Raw genomic sequence first — 17,563 nt, 5'->3', positions numbered from 1 at the left:
TTTTTTAAGTATTTTGCAAAATAATGCACAATTTCTATGGATACAAGTTTATACATCAATAAAAACCCAGACTCAGAATAAAGTCAGAGAAAGTGTAACACACTTATCACAACAACAAAAGACAAAATTATTTCAGTCGTGAGTCACTTTGAGACTCGGACTGAAAGTTCTTGAGCTAGTTGAGTTATTAATTCGTTTGGAGACTCGAACTTAAGCAATCATTTGAGCTGGAACTTTTTGAGTAATTCGAGTTTTCTATTGTTTCCACAGTTGAAATTGAGCAGAAAAGTTGAAGACATTCCGAGTTATTTATACAAAGTTTTTTCAATTTGAGACTATGAAATTGAGCACTATTTTGAGCCAGAGATTTCTAAGCTTTTAACATTATTGCTGTTGAGTTGAATTGAATGGAAAATAGCAACAGCCCAAAAATCACATCCAGTCCAACTAGCATTCACAGCTCTACTGTTTAAGTCGAGGATTTTTAAGCTATTTGAGTTTTCATTTGTTGCGAGACGCATTATTTTGAGTTACACGTGTTTTTATTCGCTCTGCGACTCGGGCTTCAGCCTTACTCATGCTGACGTCCTGGAGATATTTGAGTTTTTTTTGTTTTTTGTTTTTATTAAAAAAAAATTATAATTTTATTTGAATAAACAAAAACGTTAATTTTAAAATGTTTTGTCTGCACACTGAATTTCAAATTGTCTTTCTATTGCTATGAATTTAGTAGTTTGTAAATTTCATTATTATAAATTCGAATGCTTTTGTTGTTAAAATCTACAATTTTTTTATTTTTAATTCAATACAGAATTTACATATTTAGAAAATATTATAGGCCTGTGTGTGTGTACAGTATATATGTGTGTGTGTATGTATATGCATACAGTACACACAGTATATATATATATAGTATAATATATAATATATATATGTGTGTGTGTGTGTGTGTGTGTGTGTGTGTGTGAGGCTTCTCAGGCAGGTGAAGTAAATCGCCCCAGACGCTGCTCCGAGGCAGAGAGATTGGGTTTCTTGGCTGCCTCTGTCTGTCTGCCTGTCTAATATCGATCAGGGTTTTCCGGGTTATTAATAGCGCTTTGCGGGCCGAAGCGCTCTGCAGGATCGGCTCCACCGAGACGCCTCATGACTCACGGCGAGGACACACACGGCACCACCAACGGAAAATTTCCACTCACCCCTTCCAGGGCTTGCTTCGCTTAAAAAAAAGAAAAGAAAAAAAAAAAATATATATATATATAACAAGTAAACCAGTGCGAAGGTCATGACGGCTTGTACTGTTTGCTTTGCACAATGCGGGCATCCTAATGCTTGGGTTAATAGTAAATTGCGCTGTGTCATGTGACCTAAGTGCACTTTGCTAGCCACGTACTAAGGGCACGTCTAGAAAATGATCTCCAATGCTCTGTGTTTATGTTCCCTGCGCTCATGTTAAGGAAAAAAAAAAAAAATCTGGCAGCAAAATCGCAGCTCTGTTTAATGCTGAATTTTTCATCAGTTGTGGTGTTCCCTTGGAACAAAGTCAGGAAACTGCCATCGAACGTTAATGTGACTGGAGGGAGTTTAAGGGGGAAAAAAATGACTGCGAGGGAAAGAGCGAATGAGTGAAGGGAAGCAGATATTGCTCTTTCATAACGAGCCGTCCAGATGGCTTGAGGTTAATCTTAATGTTTGCCACATTGCTGCATTGTAGTGGAGAGTGTATCATAAAAGTGAAGCGAGGGATTGAAGTGGAGTCAATAAGCAAGTGATCGAGGGAGGGAGCAGGAAAACAGAGAGAGAGAGAGAGAGAGTATCATAGAGCAGATTTGGAAATGGTGTAGGGTGGGGAGGTAGTAAAGTTGAGGGCATTTAAGGACAAGAGTACAACGTCATGCTCATGATTGCTCTGCTTACTCAACACCCCTGTCTCTCTCTCTCCCTCTCGTTCTCTCTCTCGTGCAGCGACCTGAATTGTGAAATCGAACATCGATCAAAAATTATCCGTGAAACAGTTTAAAACCATCCTTTAGTACATTTTCAAATCCAAATTCTCTGACTGCAAATCAAACCAGATCCACACACACACACACACACACACACACGCTGGTGTAATCATGTGTCGCGTGTGATTGGCTCTGAAAGGTTATGATGCAATAATGTGCTCCTGTTACATATTGTGCACACCAGGCGTCTGGATCGTTCTGCCCTTGTTCCACGGTTCACAGCATGACCTTTTGCAGCATTTGGCACGACTGTACCTTGAGGCTTGAGGTGATAATAATACTGCTACCGCGGGTCTTTGATCTATAATAGACCTCATTTTGCTGAGGCCAGGACATGTTTTGAAATGGTTGTGGCTACAGAAGTGCAATCATATATATATATATATATCTATATCTATATCTATCTATATATATATATATCAATCTATATATATATATATAGTATGTATATATAACCTACTCTATGCAGCCACTATGGAGAGACTTTTTAAATGCATGTTTTATGTACATATGATATTCAGTACAACAGCATGACCTGGAAATTAATATCGCTTTTATACAACAGTTTCACAAACATCATTTATTAAATTAAAATTAAAATTTTATTTGTCACATACACAGTCATATACAGTACAATATGCAGTGAAATGCTTACACGACCGCCAGTGACCTTAAAAAATGAAAGCTTATACCCAAGAAATAAATATGAAATACGAAAGAAAATGAATTTAACCAGTAAAATCTACTGTACAAATACGGGCATAATAAAAATATTACAATATAGAAATAAAAAAAGTTAAAAAAAAATTTTAAAAATGTGAAAGTGACTATGGGTGTGCAAAATGTGCATTAAAAAAATGCATAAAAAGTAAGGCACGAAAGTACCTTTAAACTCTTACCGGTACTATGTAACCAAAAGGTACGGAGAATAACCCATGAGACAGTCCTGAAAAATGTACGAGATTTACATTCAAATTTTCCACTTATTTCGCTTTAGAATATCAGCTACCGTAACGTCCATGTTCTGAGGTTGAATCCCAAATAAGTGTTTAATGGAAAGGTAGTGCGCTATGCTATGTAGTGTCCTCGATCAGGAGGTAGAGAGGGATTCTGGATTAAGCCTTGTGTTAGAAGCGAGTTAGCTCTGTAGTGAGTGTTAGACAATTCAGAAGGGTTTCAGACCGACTTAGAAGCGATTATTAAGAAGTGTTGTTTTGGATGACATAATATTATCAGATGTATTTTCTTGCTGAAAGTTTAGAATTTTTGGCAGATATATATATATACAGTATATATAATACAAAGCTGGAGACTCCTTACATTAACATCCCCATATCAATAAATAAATTAGTTTTTGTCATACAGTAACCTGTTTTAGCTGTTACTATGGGGACAAAGGAGGTAAGACATTTGCATGAGTAACTGCGTTCCTAGAAACCTGTGATTTGCCTGGCAGAGCATTTATCATCACCTTCTGTGCAACCGGAATGAAGAATAAAAAAAAATCTATTTCCTCCCGAGTCCCCTAGTGTAGCCTGAGTGACATCATAGAAGGCAGTTAATTCTGCTAAATCAGATGGCTTCCCCTAAATCAGATAGCAAGCGAGGCAGCAACGTCACACCGGTGTAATCAGGGTGAGCGCAGACTCCGGGAGCACTGTCCTGTTTGCCCTGATAATCACCGCGCCCTCGTCCTGCACATCACGACACATACGCCCCAACACACACACCCCTAAAAAATAAAAAAGGCAAAAAAAAAAAACCCCAGAAAGAAGGCGAGCGAGCGCAGGCAGAGTGTTGTGGGTGGAGGAGTCGAGAGTTAACTGTCAGCTTGGAGAGACACGACCCTCTCTCTCTCTCTCTCTCTGAAGACGACGGCTTCATTAAAATTCTGTGGTTTTCTGCAGAAACCGCTGAGAAGCCTTCGAGTTGAGCTCCTGCCAGAACCCCGGAGCTACATGTTGCAGAAATGTGATAAACATTTTAAAGTAGATGTTGTTTTTAAACCTTATTGAAGTGGATGTTTTGTGGGCCTGAGAGTTTCAATTTCCCCAGGGCTTTGAGTTCGCCTCTCAGCTCTAGACCAAGGAAGTCTACAGTGTGTGTGTGTGTGTGTGTGTGTGAGAAAGTACCACGTAACACCATTTTGCTTTTTTTAGCCCTCTACCTCAGTCTATCATATTGGGTCAGATATATTTTTTGTTTAGTTTTCGATTATGTTCTATTTTAACTTTTTCTGTTTTTAATTTCACCCACTGCCATGTAAATTCAAGTGCTGTCGATGATATCCTCATTCTTCTCAACCTCCATTCCTCATTTTATTAAAAAACCAATGAGAAGATGAAATGGGTCCAAAGATGCGGCTGGAAGATGAGGCGGACCGGGCGATCGAATAATCAGCATCATAAACGCAGACAGACGAAAAAAAACCAAACTATAATCGTAAAAAAAAAAAACAGAAAAAAAACAAAACAGCGAAATCCAGTACCAGCTCAGAGGTTTAAGACTTTTTCATAAAATCGAATCAGGGTGTGTAAGAATAAACCGATCAACCGATGATATACAGTACACCAATGATGGGACGGGTGGAGGAGACCGGGCCGAATGGACGATGTGCTCACTGGGCTGAGACGAGGAATCTGTGACATCGTGGTTATAAATCTCGCTCCGCAGACGCTACTGAGACCCAAAATAAACCCTGGGAACTAAAGGCGTAGTAGTGGAGAACGTCAGATTAGTGCTTGATGCCATGACCTTATTTGCTTTTATGTCATTGTATATACAAGGGACGTTCTAGGGATGTCAAAGCGCGACTGAAAACTGTTCTGAGAGTTAAATACTCACTTTATTTCTTTTTTTTTCTTTGTATGATTAGACCACCTGCTTCGCGTCTGCAACGCTGTTCTTCCAGGAACTCCTTTAATGACCCAGACGTGGAAATGGTTTGGGCTGATCTCAGGACCGTACTATGCTTGAAGTCTTTTGTTAATGTCTTCATTCATCGGAAATTGCACCACAAGTCCCGGATTGACTTGAACACCCTGCTTATATGTGTTTATTGTCAGTAAACAACTTCTACAGTAAGAAACAAGGACACGACAACAATGAGAAGATTATTTATACTAATGAGAGGTTCGATTAGATGTTGCTGGGTTTTTTTTCCGGATTTCATTTGTTTGGATGGCGTAGTCATGACGACAAGCACACCCCCTTGTACTACACAAAGCAGACAAACGTGAACTGATGATATGAAGTACAGACAATGACTTAGTGTGAAGTTTCCTGAAATAAAGCCCTACAAATGTGCGCACGCTGCTCAAACGGATTCGCTTTCCTGCTGATACCGAGCCGAGCCAGGTTTCTGCCCCAGCCTGGGACGTCCACATGGGATCGCTCGTCGCTTATAAGGAATAAGCAGTTGTTATTTATATTCAATTAGCGAATCAGTGCTTTCGAAATGTTTTCCTTCAAAAACGCCTTTGTGACGAATCACCGAAACGGGATCAAACAGTCGCCGGCTCTGAATCCGGGTCAGATATGGAGACATTTGGGATTCATTTTCTGTCTCTGAACATTTTTGTCCATGAGACACACACGGCTTGTGGTTTCACATCCAGAAGGAGAAAGAACATACCACAGGGCACAGAGTGATGGGAGAGAGACATGAAATAAAACAGTGTCATTTTTCAATTTGAGTAGAATTTAACTGTATATATATAAAAAAAAAAAACCACAAAACTCGTCTCCATCAGTGTGTGTGTGTGGAGTTTGCATGTTCTCTGTGCGGCTTGCCGGGTTTCCTCCGGGTGCTCCAGTCGCTCCTGTTTCCAGGCCTCCTGTGAGCCCACACACGAACCAATACTCGTATAACATCAGATGATCTGAGAGTCTAGCTTAAAAAAAAAAGGCTTTTTAAAAAAAAAAAAAAATCTAAATTTTAAAATCAAACAAATAAAGTTGAGGTTGCGTGGGTACTTTTAACTCACTTTATTTGCATCACATTATTTAAACCATGACAGCCTCCAGGATCATCTAAATATATATATTTTTTTTTTAAAGTTAGGCACAAACTCGTATCAGTTTCCTCATAAGGCTTTTATTCTGTGATTGCGACGAGTGCCAGCGGTTTACTAAACGTTGCTGCTGGAAAGTTCCACGCTCCAGAGTGAGCAGTGTGCCAGAACCTCCTACATCGCCCCCTGATGGCCACACCGGTCAGGACAGGATTAAATAAAAAAGGAGACGTAGAAGTAAATATCTTTGCTGTTGTTGTGTGGATCGTGATTTAATCATTACAAATCAGACCACAGAGGAATGTCCTCGGATTGTGTATACATCATTTTTTATTATTTACATCATTGTAGCATTTAGATCAGTGTTTAGTGTGTGGGTGTAACGGAGCAGACTGGACTCGGATCGGATGAACATGTGGAAGAGAAGGGATGGTGGGAGAGAGTCCGTCTGTGAAGTGGAAGTGTTTTTGCCAGAATGGGAGTTTGTGGGCAGCGGAGGACTGTGTGAGACCGACTCCTGGCCTTGGAACTTTCTCCAAAGCAAACAGACTCCCGGCGGCCACCCATGCAGCCCGGAAATATTCATCACAGACACGCACAAGCCGCACACACACACACACACAGACACACACAGACACACATATACTGCAGGCTTGTAGACCAAGAGGCCTCCGCAGGGTCACATGAACCTCACAGTCGTCTGGCGTCCAGCAGTAAGCTTCGCTTTTTGGGTTCTGATGATCCAGGGAGTGTGTGTGTGTGTGCGTGTGTTTGTGTGTGCGCGTTCCTGAATAACAAAAAAATTAAAAAACAAAAATAAAAACCTTCCAAAGAAGTCGTGAGGAACCTTGTTTCTGATGATGTTGTCACATTGTCAGAAGTGAAAGGTGAAGGTTCAAGGACCACGAAAGGTCTCCTGGTTTGCGATTCAGGCCGACTTGGTTCGCACGCGGAACCCTAGAAACTCTACGTTCTGCAAAGGTTGCACTTCAAAGACGTGGGGCTATAAGGGGGAACAGTTTAAATCTAGAACCTTTCTTGTTTGTGTCTTTAGTCAGAACCCTAAAGGTTTCTGTGCAGAACTTTACGACAGCTGGTTTTACTTTTTCGAAAAGCTCCGAGTAGAATTCCTTTAGGACGCTGCGAGCGTTATCCGTTCGGAGAACCCTGTACAGACTGGAGTACCGATTATTTAGTTCATCCAGGATAACTAGACTCTTAGGAATAACAGTGTCGCTCTGTGCATGTTTAGTAAAGCCCTGATTCGCCGCATAGACATCAATGCAGAGTGAAATTCTTGTCTTCGGATACCTTGGCTGAGGTCAGCGCACAGAATCAGATGGACACATGGACACGGCAGTCCTGGAGCAGACGGGGTTAGAAACCCGGTTTAAAGGGCGGCTTGGTGGAGAGTGAAGGAATCCTTACAGGTTCCATTCAGAACCCAGTTCTTCCAGGAGCGGGAACCGTCCTATAAAGAACACTTGATTAACCGTGCTTTTATATCTCTACTATTAAAGGTGATGAAATTAAACGTAGAACCGTACCAAGGTGTCATTTGTGTGTGTGTGTGTGATTTAATTAAAAAAAAAGTCCCTCAACAGAGTCTAAGGAGAACCCTATGTTGGATGTAGGTTGTAGTATAGAACCTTTAAAGAACCAGTGAATTTATAAGGAACTTATGTCCTATGTTACCAATTGTTATTATTATTATTATTATTATTATTATTACACATACCCAGGATAATAACACTGTTAGGAAAACCTGTTGTTGAAGGTTCTGTGCCAGATTCTGGAAACGCTTTGAGAAAAGTAACTACCCGAAGATCTCTCGAGGATCCACTTCCTCTAAGAGAATGAGGTGTAAAGTAAATTAATCGTTAATTAAATAATAGGTCGATCATCGTTCAAGACGTATCATCTAAGCAAGTCTCTCCAATTTTGTTGAGATTCATCTGGATGAACGTTTATCAGGACAAACCTGTGGGGAAAGTTGCCGAGTTGGCAGCGCGGGCGGCGCAGAGGCCGGGGTAGGAGGGGGTTATTTGGGGTCGGACTGAGCGGTGCAGCTTGCTTTGGCGATTAACGGCGCTACGGGACGCGGTGTGCAGCGTGTACTGCTCGTAAATGTTTATAGGGCGACGCATGTGTACCGGTGTGTATGATCTACGTGTGCGTAATCGCTCAGCGCCATGATTCATCCCGGCGGAATTGCCGCGTCTTCCCCTGCACGGGTCCGCGCAAATGACATGTTGAGCTCAAATTGCAGGGAAAGAGCTTTATAGCGCGTCCAAAGGCTACGCCGGGCTGCTCGGCCCCTTTTTTCATATAAATATATGTTTTAATATCCCTATGAAATGCGTCCAGGAATAACTTGAAACGAGCGCTGCGTTTCGCATCTGGTTTTTATCCTGTGGCTTGTGGAAAAAGCAGGAGAAACAGAAAGGGGGTGGCGGCGGTGGTGGAAGAGGGGAGATCAGGGCTCTCGCAGTGGGAACGGGACACGGTTATGGGTGCGAGGAGCTGGAAAGAGGAAAGAGGCAGAACTGAACTGAAACTTTGGCACTTTATTTGTCCTTATCTACTTATGCAGTAGAATTGCTGAATTGCTCCAGGGTCCTGGTGCGAACTTGGTATCTTCTTCACATCATCATCCTCGTCCTCCTCATCATCACCTAGTACTTGGGAAGGAAAATTGTCATTTACACATATCCCAGTAAACCATTTGAGCCACCACAATTATTATTATCATCACTATTATTAATATTATTATCACCCTGCTGTCCCTGAACACAACGCTGCGTTTCCGTTTGCCGCGAGTTCTCTATACAAAGACGTCATCATCATCCGTCTCTCTTACGCATCTTCAGAGTGTTTATGCGCACTCCGTATCTAGAGTGCGATATGTCACTTTCGTCCTCTTTACGTCTCGTGGTCTGGCGTGTGTCTTACATCAGTGTGAGGCGGCTTGTTTGACAGATGTGACCCAACGCCGGAGGACTGGTCTGTTCATGTTTCATTTTCCTTTTTCTCTTCCTGTATTTCCTGTCGTTGAGTCGGGTCTCCTCTCTCTGCGCTGTCACCTTCAGTAGTCTGAAAGGGAAGGGTTACCGCCGTCTACTGGGCATCACAGACTGCTGTTGCGACATGTGGTCCAATGGTATAAGCATGGTCTGATATACATTGATAACAAAGCTGGATTTGAACCTGGTTCCTTTTTACTTTTATCAAACGAATAACATTTTAATATTACTATTAGAAAATATAAAAAATGAAGGAGAAAAATATTACCCGGCCTCATGGGTGGTTGAGTCGAATATAACATAAAATCTCCTAATAAAAATTGTAATAAAATCTTAATTTGTAATAAAGTTCTGTTATTTTTCAGGGGAGAAAAATCATGCAGTACAACATGTACAGTAGTTTACACCAGATGTAGCATCGTAAAATGTATTCTTAAGTGGGTGCATAAACTTGTGACTCTCACTAGCAGCTGGTGTGTTCAGGGTCGTTGTGTTTCATTCATGTGCCCTGAAGCAAACAACTTAAACGTCAACCGTTTTTAAATCTGACATGCTTGCTAACAGGCTTATCGTTGTCATGCTAGCTAGAAAACATAAAGCACAATTTTCAACGCTCTCCAAATCAGTAAAATTTCTCATTTGCGTTCAAACCTTTGTTAAATCAGGTTACATCTGAACCCGCTCGCCCCTATTAGTTGTTCTTCTGCATCTTTGTAGCTGTAAATATTAATCAATAAGAAAAATCTTAATTGTAAATCTGATCTTACCCTAGTGGTCGACCACACGCCATGACCTTGTGTTAGCACGTATCTTTCTTAGCATCAGGATGTACATTATGAAAAGAAAATCGCTCACATATAGTAGCAATATGGTGACTTTTTTTTCTATCCTTGATTAGAAATATGATTCCTGATTCCTAGCGATTCTGCAAAAATACATTGATACGTACGAATTTAATTCGTACCGGAGGCGAGTTCTTAAGGTTCTTAAAGAAATGTCGTATTGCAAAACGCGTTTTTCCATAGGAAATAATGTAAATGTAGATAATCTGTTCCAGCCACCCAAAGATATTACCAATATTACCAATTTCCAACACTACAATCATTTTTTTTTGTATAGGAAAACAATCAAAACATTTAGAAAATACATGTAAATTAATTAAATATGAAATAAATAGACAATAAATCTCTCTTAACATCAATTAATTATTCCTTTCGGCACCGTCTCTTTTAAAAAACCAAACTAAAGGCGGCTCCCTTTTCTTCTTGCTACCATCCTTGCTAACATATTTGGGATCCATGGTGCTGTGTCTTCACTAAATCTTGCACAAAATGCACAAAAGAAACTAAAAACATGTAAACTCCCTTTTCTTGGGTTTCCACTGACGCAAACAAGTTTTGCAACTTGTTTAACTCTTGCAAAATTGAACTCCTTAAGATGAAAAAAATTGTGAGATGTTCATACGCCAGGGTAGCACTATATTATTTTTAAAAAGTAGCGTTGAACATTATGGTTATTTAATAGCAAAAGGATTACATCATGCCTACTGGAGATGTTATTGATTACTGGCTTTAATAATTTAAGTGATTTAAAATGTATTGACTGATGATAAGGTTTGTTTTGTATGCGGTAGTAACCACGACAATCCAGCTTGAGATAAGATTCCTATCCTTCCTAGCTAGGATGAACTTATTTAAAGACTCTGGTCTGTGCGATTTCTTCCTTTGGAACTGGGATTGAGTCGACCTGCTTACGATCCGCTTCCCTTCCACCATCTTAATCATTACAGCAGGCTCCGTCGCCGTAGCTGCCGTATCTGACTAGCGATTTGTAAGCATGTCACGTGCACAGCCTTCTTAGGTGGGGCAGGGCTGTCACAGACAGGTCTGAGTGTCTGTGTGTGTGTGTGTGTGAGAGAAAGAGAGAGTAAGATAAATACTCTGTGTGCAATTAAATAAGGTTTAACTCATTTTAAATAACAATAGAAAAGGACTGTGTGGAGGTCAGTGTTAATACTATCATGTCGCTAGGTGTGTGTGTTTAAATAAAACTTAAACTGAGAGGGAAATTGTGTGTCCGGTTATCATTATTTATTATTGATTAATTGATTAATGATTCCTAACATGTTTGACTACGGATTATGAAAAAACGTGCAACCCTTAGTACAATCCCGGTAGATTAAACTATCATAATTTACACCTGAAATAAAAACTCACTTGCCTTTTTTTCTGTAATTGTTAGCTGGGTTTAAAAAAAAAGAAAAAAGAAAAAGCTACTACGTGGTTCAAGAGTGCGATGAGTTGCACCAAAATAAAAAAAGGTGTAAAGCGGAAAAACCACAAAAAATAAAATCAAGAAATAAAATAAAAGTTTGCATCTTTTTATTTTACTTTTTTTACTTTTATTTCTTTTCAGTATTTTTTTGTTTGTTTGTTAACATCAAATAAAAAAAATATTCTTTGCTGCATGTCCAACACTTTGTTCTGGTCCAATAAACTCCATATTTTTCTTTTTCGGTTTATTTGTGTGTTTTCTTTTCTTTTCTTTTCCCGTCTTCATATACAGTAGGACACCAGTTTGGCAGGGCGAAAAAAAAAAAAAAAAAAAACACCGAAGACCGCATTGTGGAGCTCTGCGGCATCTCCCTCTCGCTTTCTCCTAAGCTCAGCAACTTTTGAAAGCAGAAAGCTCTCTCTCTCTCTCTCTCTCTCTCGCAGTATCTTTGTGCAAACACAGGACTCCTTCGGGCCAGAGCCCTGCTGTTGCTTCTCAGTTTCTCTCTCTTCTCTCTCCTCGGCTCGATGATGTCTTGATTTTTTCTCTTTCAAGCAGGCAGAAGGCCCGCAGCCGTGCCGCGGAGTGGCGGTTGTTTACACACTCGTCTGCTTTGAAAGAGAAAGTGCTCCGAGCTCACTTTTAACCTCGTTCCCCGTGACTGATAGTGTTTGCACTAAATTTAACAGCGCGCTGATGGTCATTAGATACGACGATTGGCCATTAAAGCGTTCCTACTGCTCTCGGATCAGCCACGGCCTGCAGGCTCGGGCGCTCCTTCACCCGGCTTAATGCACCGAGACGCCTCTCTCTCTCTCTCCGTCTCGCTCTCTCTCTCTCTCTCTCTCGCTCTCTGTCTCTTTATTTCTGTTTTCCCTTTCGTCTTCCATTCATTGTCTTTCTCTCTTTCTCATCCTCTCCTTCTCTTTCCTCCTCTCGTTCTGGGGTGGATCGATAACTCCTAGCGCAGACGGCGTTCCCCTCGGGGACGCAGAAACCAGGAGGAGTGAAAGAGAGAGGAGAAAAGAGGGAGAGAGAGAGGGAGATTAAACACAACTTCGAAACTAAAAGTGGTGGAAACAAAATGTTGCTCTTTGAGTTTTTTTTTTTTTTTTTACTTTTAGGAAGAAAGATTTAACTATAGATGAGAGATTGATTAGAAGTCCTGAACGGAGCGCAGAAAAGAAAAAAGAGAAAGATTCTGCTGAATATACAGTCATGTTAAACCCGAGTCAGTCAGCAGAAAAAGATAAAGTTTAAAGATTAAGACAAATTATCTCACTGCGCCGTCGGATTCTGTAATCTGATTGGACGGAAGGTGTTGATTAATTTCCTGGAACAGCAGCTCTGACAGGAGCGCAGTAACAAATTACGGGATTGCGTATGAATGTTTGATCGTTTCTTTAGTAACCGCGTGTACATGGGGACTCGTACAGCGGATGCTCCATACTCTACAATCCAAGATTAAGTATAAATATAACTTTTTAAACGTTTTTAACCGCATCACACATTTTTTCAAAAATCCATGGAAAAGTCGCCCTTATAATGGGGGAAGTACTGTGGCAGAGTTGTATTCCACAGATACGGTAAAAATACGAGACTAACAACTTGTAAATTAAACACTGATGTCAAAAGAGAGGAAAAGAAAGTGAGAGTGCCAGAGGAAAATTTCTTTGTGCGTCGTTGTGTGTTCTTTATATACTAGGTATGTTCAAGTCAAACTGGGACTTTGATCACGCAGAATGACAAAACACAGTTCTGAGAATAAAAACTCCCTTTATTTCTCCATATTATCTTCCTGCTACAATAATGCACTTATCCCAGTGTTTCAGTGTTGTCATTGGAAACCATCAAGTTAGAACGCTTTTTCAGTGAATTGAAGCCATGACCTGACTGCCTGTCTGATTCATGTATGAAACGCCGGCCTCCCAGGAACTCCTTTAACAGCCCAAGCATGTGGAAATGGCTTGGATGAGGTCAGGATTGTACGGATGATGTGCCAATAACTCCCAGCCGAGTACCTGTGATGTGCAGGTCGTGCACGTGATCGACTGCAGTGAGCTCCGATCCACCTCGGCCGGGATAGTTATTCACGGACGTACCGCCTTCTTTAAAGCATCTGCAAACCTTCATACTGTATGTTTTACTGCGGCTAAGAGTCTCATCACCGTACTGTGCTTCGTGGCTTCTGCAAATGTTAATCGCTTTCATGTCTTCATTCCTCGGAACTTTCATCGCAGGTCCCAGTTTGACTTGAACAGCCCTTGTACTGTAGTTTGTGAAGGAATAATTCTGATTATTATTATTACATGTCCATAATGTTTCTATGAATTTTGAGGATTTGATTGATTTTTAACTAAAGAGATAACATTAAAACATACAATATGCTATTAAATTCAGTAAAGCTAAGCTTGTCCATGCTCTGAGGCTTCTTGTCTATCATATGAGTCATATCCATAACTCTGGACCCGCCCTCCTTTATCAACAATGGGCACGGTGAGAAATTTGCTAAAAGCACCGGTTCATGATTTTACTCAGGTCACGTGACAGTAGCAGTCATTCTTCTAGTCTCGACATGTGTCCCAACTGCTAAAAAAAGCTCTTGCTAGAAGAATATCCTTCATCAAGACAACTGAAAAAACGGCGCGGTTTGGGACACTTCCGTTCTTTGTCCGTTCTTTTCCTGAACCGCTAGGAGGCGTTTGAGACACGGTTTGGTGTCTTCACGTGTTTCTGTTTAGCACGATTCCTATTTAACGTTTGCTTGTACACTACCAACCTGGAGTTGATCCACAACCCTGAGTGAGGTGAGATCTGGACGATGATGCATGTTGATTTTTTATTTCGGGTGCATTGTAAATAGCTAGCTATCATCCTGTCTTATTTTATCAGGTTAACTTCAGATATATAGATTAGCTGTTTAACATTTGAGGTAGGAAGGAAATGAAAAATGTATATTATAGGGACGGGAATTACAGTATCAGGCGATACGATATTATCACAATACCTAGGAGTCGGTGTTAATTAAATTGCGATTCTGTAAGTATCATGATTTTATAAACGTATTCACTCATCTTCTATACCGGTTTATCCTGTCTTCAGGGTCGCGGGGGGCCTGGAGCCTATCCCAGGACGCTTAAAGCATGAGGTGGGGGTACATCCTCGACGGAGTGCCAATCCCACGCAGGGCTCACACACACACATTCACACACTACAGGCAATTTGGGAACGCTAATTAGCCTAATCTGCGTGTCTTTGGACTGTGGGAGGAAACTGGAATACCTGGAGAAAACACACCAAGTGCAGGGAGACCACATCTCTAGTCTATTATACAAATATATTAATATTTGAAGAAGCGTCTGACCAATGGACAATAGACCCTAGAACTAAAAAAGCTACAATCAATGACCATCATTCATTCATTCTTTAGTAAACGCTGAACACCCCGTGTTCCTAAGCATTCGCTGGGCGTGCTGCAGGACTGCATGAGAAGCCGAATCCGATGAGGATCGCACCGCGCTCCCGCAGGACATCTCTAAAGCCAGGCTTTGAGTAACACCTCCATTGAGGAGGAACACACACCTCATCATTCATAACAGTGAGGAGCGCAGTGCTGTCTCTGATGCCGTTGGCTCTTAATCACGTTTGGATCGAACGCTCAGGTTTATGTCTGGGACTGAACTGGGGGAAGGTCACAGTGAAACCAAATACAAGCAGCCATGAGGACTGGCTAGTCAGACATGCGTGTGGGGAAGGGGGCATGTTTTTGCAGCATGTCTTTAAGGATTTGATCTTGTACAGTAAGCCCGCATTCATGTTCGAGGATTGGAGGATATGAACATGCGGATGACCAATCACGGGAGTTAGATCACATGTCCGGCGTACGTTGTGTCATATGTGTGCAGCGTGCATCTTCTGCAAGCGCAGTACGAACCCAGCACAGCGGCTTAGAGGTTAGCACTGTCGCCTTGCACCTCCTGGGTATGAGTTCGATTCCCGCCTTGGGGTCCAGGTGAATGCAGTTTGTATGTTCTCCCCATGTTTGGTGGGTTTCCTCTGAGTACTCCGGTTTCCTCAGTCGTAAGACATGGAGATTAGGCTAACTGGCGTTCCCAAACGGCCTGGAGTGTGTGAATGTTGACTGGAGATCCAACCACGGTTGGACCCTCCACGGTCCCTAGTTGGACGACAGCGTTTTCCAGATTGGTGGATGGATGGATGGATGTCCTAAGGCACCACCATAAGTCTGACACGTTTGGAGGCACGTGCGCTAAACCCGTTGCTGTAATCTTCCACTTGTTAGCAACTTCAGTGCACAAAACGTATATTTAAAAAAGCAGGAAAAGTTATTTCAGGCTTTAACTTTAACAGTCTGAACTCACTGACATAATTTTTCTGATTTTATCCTGATCCCACTTTAAATTTCTTCCCTTGACCAGATCCCATTTCAGCTTCCTTTTTTTTTTCCACCTCTCTCCCTGCCTTGTATCCTCTTACATTATATCTCGTATACATCTGATCTGGATCTGGTTGTGAGTTATATAGTGACAGTCATCGTGTTGTGAGTATCCTGCCAATTTTTAAGCTTAAGCGTAGCCCTAGCATGACATTTTACAGATACAGAAACAGATTAATGTCATGAAGTAGCCTTGGATCAGAAAGAGAAAGAAAGAGAGAGAGAGAGAGAGAGAGAGCGGGATGCGGTCATGTGGACTTGTGTTTTAGCGATCACGTCGCACGGCCTCAAAAGAGGTCTGTATGAAATTCCATTCGCGTAGCGTAGACGGAGTTATTAATCGGTTCAGCGTTGCGCTGACGCCGGCTTCAGCGCCCCCTGCTGGACGGATCCGGGGGCCTCTGAGAGTCAGGAGCGTAAGAGACGCGTTGGAAACGGACCCGAATGACGTCTTCTCGTGAGACGTGCGATGGCGGTCGTCATGGCCGTACGGCGGAATCGTAGCTGACTCGTTGTCTTCGTGCCAAGGCGTGTTTCATGTCAGGCTCACCACAGAAATAAACACAAATGACACATGTTGTACTGGCGCCAGTTTAACTCATGGTTCTTATTATGTGCTTTATGCGTTTGTGAGCGGCATTGTGATGATTTACTGCTTTTTTTTCGGCCCTTTAGTAAAAGACAGAGAAAGAGAGAAAACTCTTTTTCTATGTCTCTCAACCTGTCCTGTTTATGTAATCTCTCCGCGATTTGTTGTTTAGCTGTTACTCGTTTCTAAAGCTGAGCTAAGCTCAAGGAATGTCTTTCTTATTAGGTCATTTCCACAGCGAAAACTTTCTCTCACTCACTCACACACAGAATGTTACACCATTTATAGCTCTCTCACACACACACACACACACACACACACGCACATTTCTTGGATCCAGATAGCCCTTTCCAGTTTTTCGATTCTTTTTATCTCCTCGCCTCTCTCTGTCCTCACGCTGGCACTGCGTGGTCGGGTTCTTCGTACTTTAGTTTGCGCGTTCTTGCTTAGATGGCACGGTGAGGAGGGCCTAAAATGGCTGCCAAAAGCAAGCAAACTCCTCTGCACATGAAATGTCTGCCAAAAAAAAACAAAAAAACCAAGCTGAAGGCCTGAGTCGATGAACGGTTCCTGACTGGGGAAGAAGAAGAAGAAGAAGAAGAAAAAAAAGTTGAAAAGAAGCATCAACAACGTGGACGTTATCCTCAGAAGACTCGGAGACACGCACAGGAAACGCCGAGTGCCGAAATCTCTCAGAGTCCCGTCCAAAGCCGTTTCATATTATTTCTGAATCCTGATAGCAACTTACTGTGATGAAAGATGATTTGGAAAAAAAAAATGTTTCTGTGAGAAAAAATAAAAACGCACAGCCAGACGTGCACCGAGAATCGCCGGCGCGCTCGTCTGTTTTGTAAGAACGTTACTAAGGATTCGCAGGGAAAAGTTTTTTTTTTTCTTTTCCTCCCTGCGGATGAAACCAGCGATAGCCTTGTAGGAAGGAACGTTTTTTACGAAATGGCGGCCGTGTGCAGCCGAGAGAAAATGGACGCCGGAGAGTTGCTCGAGCGTATTTCATTACATCATACTTTCCATTCTGGCTTTTCTATTTTTCTGTTCGAGTGTCGTGGCGCCAAAAACTGAATATATAAAAAAAAAAAAAAAGCCACAAGGTTTTCAGTTCCGAGAAATTTCCTCACGCATTTCATGTTTTTATGTGGAGTTTTTAAGAGTGGTTTATATATTTATTTAAAAAAACATTTTTTCAG

The 17,563-nt window shown here is 41.5% G+C and overlaps 1 protein-coding gene across 8 annotated transcripts in view; it reads left to right on the top strand.

Moving 5' to 3' along the window:
* nfic (nuclear factor I/C) overlaps positions 1-17,563 on the top strand; it is a 130,411-nt gene that overhangs the window by 71,814 nt on the left and 41,034 nt on the right. The window contains exon 3 of one of the 8 annotated variants that reach the window (XM_053504508.1): positions 4,879-5,704. The exons of 6 other annotated variants lie outside the window; for them this stretch is intronic. In XM_053504508.1, the coding sequence (XP_053360483.1) occupies positions 4,879-4,979 (101 nt within the window). In that variant the 3' untranslated portion in view covers positions 4,980-5,704. Of the gene's footprint in view, positions 1-969; positions 2,289-4,878; positions 5,705-17,563 lie in introns of those variants that run through there. One more of the 8 variants, XM_053504509.1, reaches the window with a different exon arrangement.

Source organism: Clarias gariepinus, chromosome 9 (genome assembly GCF_024256425.1).
Source record: "Clarias gariepinus isolate MV-2021 ecotype Netherlands chromosome 9, CGAR_prim_01v2, whole genome shotgun sequence".
Lineage (NCBI taxonomy): Eukaryota > Metazoa > Chordata > Actinopteri > Siluriformes > Clariidae > Clarias > Clarias gariepinus.
This window is presented reverse-complemented; position numbering and strand designations above follow the sequence as displayed.